General features: G+C 37.0%; 1 protein-coding gene across 2 annotated transcripts in view; it reads right to left on the bottom strand.

The window, feature by feature from the left end:
• LOC113238163 overlaps positions 1-7945 on the bottom strand; it is a 13741-nt gene continuing 5796 nt past the window's right edge. Inside the window, exons 2-5 of one of the 2 annotated variants that reach the window (XM_026474920.1) lie at positions 6825-6998; positions 4955-5123; positions 2787-2848; positions 1-2747 (exon numbers count right to left, since the gene is read on the bottom strand). In XM_026474920.1, the coding sequence (XP_026330705.1) occupies positions 2712-2747; positions 2787-2848; positions 4955-5123; positions 6825-6998 (441 nt within the window). In that variant the 3' untranslated portion in view covers positions 1-2711. Of the gene's footprint in view, positions 2849-4954; positions 5124-6824; positions 6999-7945 lie in introns of both variants that reach the window. The other variant, XM_026474919.1, reaches the window with a different exon arrangement.

The following is a 7945-nucleotide window of genomic DNA, read 5'->3' as shown; positions in this document are numbered from 1 at the left end:
GATATATTTATTCATTTTAATCATCTCTACGTTGCCTAATACATATTGGAATAAACTTCGCTACGAACATGACGTATTACGCTACACACACATATATATTATTATGAGTAAATAGAGACTGTCTACCTGATATAGTAAATATGTTGTCGCCGAGACATAGATTTTAGGCGGATAACACAAGCAAAAACCGGCAGCTGCTAGGTGTTAATTTTCAACGAGTTTGTGTGAATACGCACGTTACGCAGTTTTAATTTTTTAAAGTTTTTGTAGCAGCGGTAACCGCGCACATGTGTTATCCACCTTGAGTCTTATCATATAATAATATTACGTCCCCTTCGAGACGATCGAGCGGAACTCACAATGATGATTAACTTCGATATGGCATTTCATTATTTTTATGTTATTAATACGCACGGTGGTTTGCTCTAATGCTGAATGTAAACGCCGGAGACGATCCTCATAAATCTTTGACGTGGGAAGTTTCCCTTTCCTTAGCGGAGGCCCGTGTCCAAAGGTAGTTTAAGAATTAAAACGACCTGGTGGAAATAGGGCACTGCATTCTATAGATATTTGCGATATCATGACAGTTTCACCGCGTCAAAATATAGATAAAGTGCACATTTGACCTCTATCTCAGTTGATGGAAAATGACGATGAGGCCAACGGTAAAGCAATTAGAGCATGCACACATATACGTATAATGCCTGTTCACTTTTGCCTTACAAAGGCCCAAGCAATAGCGTTCAGGGGACGAGTCGGCAGGCAGGGAATTCCACTTCAATACCGTCCATATAAACGTGGAAGCGTAACACCTCGTGCGAATCGTGGGTATATCCACAACATAGAGGTGGAACTCCTGCCTGCATCTAGTACCTCGATGATAGAAAGGATATGGCGGAATGGTTTCATGTAAATTCGTCGCACACTGCGTGATATAACATCCTGTAGAATATTGATAAGCAAACAATTTTCCGGTAGTGTTCAAGGCCCTGCAGCTTCGCCTCTCCAATCCGAGTCACCGATAAGCTTCATGGCTCGTCTCTCAGTGGAATCCAAGGTGGTCAGTAGGTATTTAGGAGTTCCATCCCATAGGTGGCATCAATACTCCTTATATATTCGAATTTATTGTAGTACAGTTGCTACAATGTTCCTGGTGTGAAGAAACGCCTTACAAATTGTGCATTCGATTGCGCCTGTTTACAAACTGGAACACAGTAATGCCACTGTGCGGTAAGAAATACATAAGGCTGTGGTACATACCCGTCTCGTCAGATTAAATGTAAAAGACAAATTGCAAGTTGTGCCCATTCGTGTCGTAGGGAACAGAAGTAGGGAAAAGGAACTATGGGGGGAATGCTAAACATTAATATCTCTACTGCCATTTCGGAAAATGCGGTCCATAAAGAAGAAATGGCAAGAAACTTCATGGCCATCGCATAATAAAATCTTATTTCCAAGAATACATTGATATTGTTGTAACTTCCTGAATGTTTGAAGTTACAGTACTTCTCTCGATTACATATTTAAACCATGGACGTCGACAGGGTGGCTTCGACTTACTCTGTCAAGAAATATAGGGAAGTCAATTACCAATAAAAACAAGTCTTGGTACGTCCATGTAACATTGAATAAATTATCTAATTGAATGGTAAAACGTAATTCTTTAAAAATATCCAAACATAAGGTTGGCAGATGCTAACGCAAAAGAATAAATTTAGCCATAAAAAGTTGCCCAAACTGCAGGGCATGACTCTCTAGAGCTGACTAGATGAGTTAGGAATATTATTTTTAGTTGTAAATTTGTATAAAAATAAATGGCTAAAATTTTCGCGCACATGATTCTAAGATGTCTATAAAAATATTCAACATGTAAATAATAAATATAATTGACAATAGCACATTTTTTCAACATTCTCTTTATAAAATTTCACCTTTTAGACACATGTTTTGTCAGCATATTCACTTATGTTTTGTATTTTATTAACCAGCAGTTGTTGAGAAAAAAAATTAAGATTAAAATTAAGTTTCGAAAGGCCCGCTCAGGAAGTTGACGTCTGTTTGACGTACTTCCTGAATAATTCATATATTTTTTTCCATCTTAGGATAAAAACCGATATTACGACGGATGTATTAATTAGTGTCAAACTTTTTTTAAGTTAATGGCACTGGGTGCGTGCTAGTTAGAGATTTTTGCTCATTATTCTAAGTTATTGTTAAATATTTTTTAAATATAAATATATCTCTCGTATCTACTTTTCCATAAACAATATTCTCCAATATAATTTATGGGGTAGTTATAATGTATATTGTACATAATAATAACGGGAAACACACAAATTCAAGTAAATTTAAAATCAGTTTTTCTCGTTACTAGTGGTGACCGCAGACCGAGGAGTGGCGCTTTTTCGAAATTATTTAGTAAAAAAAAAATAATTTAATTACAGATGTGATTTGATGTACCTGGATTTTATTTCAGTTTTAAATGAATTATGTGAAAAATAGTTGCTATTGTCAATTACATATTTGCTCATTCTTTTTCAAAATAAGGTGGAATAGGATGAACTTGGAAGGAGAATGACAGAATGACATTTTCTTTAATGTTACTGACCCAACAGGTCGATTTCAAACTAATAATACGTTCAGGATTTATAAAAGAATTGACTTAGTTTAAGAAGTACCCTTTCGTCCATAATGTCATCATATGTGCACGTCTACTCAATCCTGATTGCAACTGGAACAATTTTTATTTTCTCGCCGCTGCTTTTGATTGGATACGAATTTATTATTTTGTGTTCTTTCCTTGATATGGTGTATAACAGCATTGCTTGGTAGCTGATGATCTGTAGCACTGCAAAACAGAAAATGGGGCATTGTTTTAGTAGGACAGAATGTAGATTACTTCAAAGGTGACTTAACCCGTGAGAGGCAAGAGTTTTAGCGAGGTATTCACCGCGAGCCTAGATTTTAGATTTTAGGAGGTGAGATGTGTCACCTCTCGCGTCCCACAATCCGTGCGCTGTAAATTAATATGAATAAACTAAGAACAGGCGGAGAAAATTTGACACAGGATCCCGATTCGGTATCCTTCGATATTTTAACCGAATCGTTCGATTGGACATTCAGAACATTCGAGTTAAACGTTCGGCTCGGATTCGGATACGATATCGTTATCCAGCAGCGTTTTTTTTAATTACAGTTTCCATAAAATATTTGTATCTTAATAACTCGAAAACTACTTTGTCTATTCTAATGTAATTAATGTAGTTAAGCTTAAAGTTGTTCATATTTCAATGTTATTGTAATGTTAAGCGAGAAAAAACAATGTCTATGGTAACTAGGCTGAGCACTTTTTTTTATAAAACTCCACTGACCCTTGCATTGGTCAAGTACATATCTACAACTGTGCTGTCATCAGCATACGCAAAGGTATCTGGAATTAACGTATCATTGATATGCAGAAGAAAGAGAGTTGCAGATAGTACGGAACTCTGAGGAACTCCGGGAAAATCTATCGCCATATTATTCTTCCGAACGGAAGAGTAGCTTTCCAATACCACTCGAATCGAACGTTCGCTCAAGAAATTCGAGATCCAATTGCAAAGGTCATTGGGAAGCCCTTAAGAGGGAAGCTTACTTAAAAGGCTTGCGTGCCAGATTCTGTCAAATGCTTTAGAAATGTCCAAAGACACTGCAAGTGATTCGCCTTGCTTTTCTATAGCCTCGCTCCATGTGACAGGCATACACAAGAAGATCCCCAGTAGATCGCCCTCGTCGGAATCCGTACTGGCTATCACTGAGGAGGTTGTCGTCTTGAAGGTACGATAGGAGACGGTTGTTAAGTACACGTTCCATAGTCTAGCAGAGTACAATCGAAAACATTTGGACACCGAAATGGCTACGATAATTAGGCTGAGAATACCGCATGTAAGAATGACCGATGTACACTCTATTGCGACCATTGTATACTAACTAAAGTTGTAAACGGAGATAAAATGTTTTTTATGGATACTATTCGGTCAGAAGGCATGGCTCGTAATGTGGGCTGACTGGTGATGATATTTTAAATCTCCCTCTTAGTGGAGGAATATTTATTACGTCGGAATAAAATGGATTTTATCGTATTTGTCCCCGTTTACAATTTTAATGGTTTTTTCGTTATTAAAGTCCCGTTCATGCAATGAATTTGTAAAGACCGAAGCAACTGAAAACCTACAGGGACTACGTTGGATGTGCGTACGCACGTTAGAATAATATGGATAAAGTGAGTAGGAGTACAGCTCCTAGTGAAAGAGTTCGTCCAGGGAAGTACTGCCACCTGACGCTGGTCAAATTACAGGCACATGGGACTCATCAGCTTATGTCTCAGAGTAACGGGCGCAGTGCAGTGCCCCTCAGATCTTTGCGATTTAAAGCTCTGAGTGGCACTGCAACTGTTATGGATAGGTGTGTAGCTTACCACACACAACTTGTTCGCATAACTTGTCAGGCGCACAACTTGTTCGCACCATCACTTGATATTGAGAAAAAAAAAGTGTACCCAACCTAACTGCAATAGCATTATCATCATGAAATACATGAAACTTTCCCGCCTTTTCTTAAAATACGCGCTAATATTATTTCTAGAATGATCATAGATAATATAACGTTCTTAGGAAAAAAGTTCATTTTTTGCTTAAAGTTAGCTAGTGGTAGAAACCGCACACGCTTTTTGGCCAACTCGTTATTTTCCCTAAATGGCAAGCTTAGTCATCCATTAAAAGAATGGATAACGCAAGTAATAAAGATTTTATTATTTTACTAACGTATTTGGACAAACAAAAGGTGGACAAAGAGGCTGTAGTACGGTCAGGTTTGTATGTACGGTCAGGGAATATAATAATGTTATTATTACTGCAAAAGTGGAAAAAGTAACGAGAGGTCTTCGCCTAGCTTTGCAGGTTTGTAGGAAACTTACAAACGCATGTCAAAGTCCAAGGGACGTCAACGGTATTGAAGAGTACATCTTCGTGTCCCATTATCACCGACCACTTGTGCCCAACAGTGTTGTTGATAAGTTTTATTATTTTTATAACGATTATCTCCAATTCGAGCGGCATATATCTGTCTATTATGCACATGCGTGGCTGAAACAAAAAAAGATTGTTTTTCTCAGGAGATACTATATATAATGTATTGTGTGTGAGCACTACTCAACTACACACCGTTTCACAGCTTCGCTGCTTGTTCTCGCACCGTCGACCTACCTCACACAGCTATATCACCACCGTTTCATAGCGCAGCTACACATCCCCGTATCGCCTAGCTATCTCGCTGAAGTTTCTAGTGCATGTGCAGTGTTAACAGTGAAGTGCGCAAAAGATTCTCATAGAATAAGAGTGTATCTAATCGTACTATCACACTTAATATTAAGTTTATTGACGAAACAAGCAAGAAAACTATAGCCGTCTCTTTTTCTCGTTAATGTAATTTGGTGTAATTTGGAATATAAGAATGTATATTAAACGACCAATCAGAGTAAAGAAACATCACGTGATCGAAAGTTCAAGAATACTTAGAAAGAGATGGCAACATTTAGAAATCGAGAATTTTAATCGATATTAAGGTTTTTCGTCAATAACTTTATAAAGAACAGATGTATTGAGATAGAAATTACCGAAAGTACCTAAAGAACTACAGTATTTGTTCAGTGAAATTGTCAAAGACTTAACAATAATCTCTGAAAAGTGTCAATTTGCGAATTTTTGTATATTTGTAACAGCTAATTAAGAATTGTACTCTTATGAACAGATTATAAGAGTTATAGTTATTAAAGTTATTGTGTGTTGAAGATCACCAAGAGTTACAATTAGCCATAACTTTGAGTTCAGAAGGTGTAAAAGTACGAAAGTTATGGACGTATATCCTTATATCCTTTTGAAGTAATTTTTGAGGGATTGACCTTGGTAGATAAGATTTGGATTGATAGATATATATACTCACACTCATATATATATATATATATAACTGAGATAGGTAAATAAGGTTTGGTATAAAAATAATCCAAACAAAGCATCCTTACTCAGCATCGGGAAGTGACTAAAAGTAAACAGAAGAAGAAGTAAATCAGTGAATTATAAAATTGTTATGATTTTAGTGAATTACTATGGAGAAGTTTGTAAACTAACGCCATTTTAAAATAGGAAAACCTTGAATTATTGTTTTGTAAAGTTCATTTTCTGTAAAATATGATTGTACTGCAACTGTGTAAATGTGTTCGAGAATATAGTAACATATTTCTGGTTATCGAGTTTTAATAGTACCACCGGGACGCTAGAGGCTGGATTCGGTAGCGTTCCGTGTGTCATATACACGCGAGTACGGGCGAACGGCCCTGCGTGCAGGCACGGTGTAGTGAAAGCGGCTAGGGTGTGTGCACGTGGCAGTCATAAGATATTGTCGCTCCATCCACTGTCGTGCACAACTCTGGTGGAACCGTAGCCTAAACGAAGGTTGACGACGAACATGGCAATCTGAATTTTGGGCCTAACTGTAACATCGAGTTCGGTTAAGGAATTATACTGAGTAGATGTCATGTGTCCCGAGAGGAACGTGCTTGAATTTGTACAAGATTTTAAATAAATCGAAGTATTTACTACCACAACAATAACGAAGAATAAAATTCATTGGACTGGAGAAGAGAGCAAAACGTAGAGCGAGGCGGAAAGCCCGGGGCAGAACAGTAACAGAATGCTATTACTATTTGATACTGAATGTGTAACTGAAATGTTGTAGAAAGAAAAAAGATGCACATAAATAAAGCGTTCTGTTATATCATTATGGCTTACCTTATAAACAATCGCGGAAAGTGTGAACCCCAAGATGATATCGAACGGCAGGGCGTAGTAGGTACAAATCATGTCGATCAGTTGAAACACGTATGAAGTATAGCCGTCCGTAATCTTTGGCTTCGGAATATGGCTGATCGACTCCAAGATCCATATTTCGAAGCCATTACTTATCTACAGATAGAAATAGTATACATTATTACAGGGAAGTCAGGAACAGTCCAAAGAGTATGAGATACAACTGGTATGAAACGACTAATGACAAATCTCTATTTCCGCCGAGGTATATACGTACAGTGCTTATTTCAAATAATGCGAAGAAATTATTAAAGACTAAAGAAAGAAGGAAAGATGTAGTAATGAAAAAGTCATAAACGTGATTCGTGTAATTCGTGAGGTCCGCTGGTTCGTTCGGTTGCTTAGTTGGTATAGCGTCTGGCACGGTTTGCTAGAAGACGTCGGAATCCGGCCGGATCGAACAAATTTTTTCTAAGTGTTTTTGTATTAATAATTATAACAAAACAGTGGAGTAATTTTGTGAAAAATAATTGAATATCAATTCAATACAAATTTAAATACAGTTAATAGTGACGTCTCTAGTCAGGGCTGGTAGCTGTAAAGTTATCTAACTGGGTGTCTAAATACTTTCATAGATTTCTCATAGATGGCGCTACGGCTAAAAGTCGTTGAAAAACCAAATACAAAGATCCAACAATAAAGACAGAAAAATTCGTGAGTGCACTGGTTCGTCCCGTGGCTTAGTTGGCATAGCGCCTTGGACGGTTTGCGATCGAAGGAAGTATTCGATCTTTGTATTAATAAATTATAACAAAATAATGGATTCATTTCACAAAAAAAATTGAATGTCAATTCAATGCCAATTTAAGTATTAGACGATTAATTTGAAAAGAATATTTTGGCAAGGACAACAATGTTGCATTACTGTTGTCTAGGCACATTGATGGTAGCCAATATACAGAAAAAAAAAAAAAATATTACCGAAGTTTTTTTTTTGGCGTTTACTTTTTCAAAGAACTTACGAACACATTGCCATAGACAATTGTTTTACTTTTAATTCTCGCTATCACGATCAAGTTATATGACAGTTTTTCTTGTTACAT

Source organism: Hyposmocoma kahamanoa, unplaced genomic scaffold (genome assembly GCF_003589595.1).
Source record: "Hyposmocoma kahamanoa isolate Upper Pololo Valley unplaced genomic scaffold, ASM358959v1 95, whole genome shotgun sequence".
In the NCBI taxonomy this organism is placed as follows: Eukaryota; Metazoa; Arthropoda; class Insecta; order Lepidoptera; family Cosmopterigidae; genus Hyposmocoma; species Hyposmocoma kahamanoa.
This window is presented reverse-complemented; position numbering and strand designations above follow the sequence as displayed.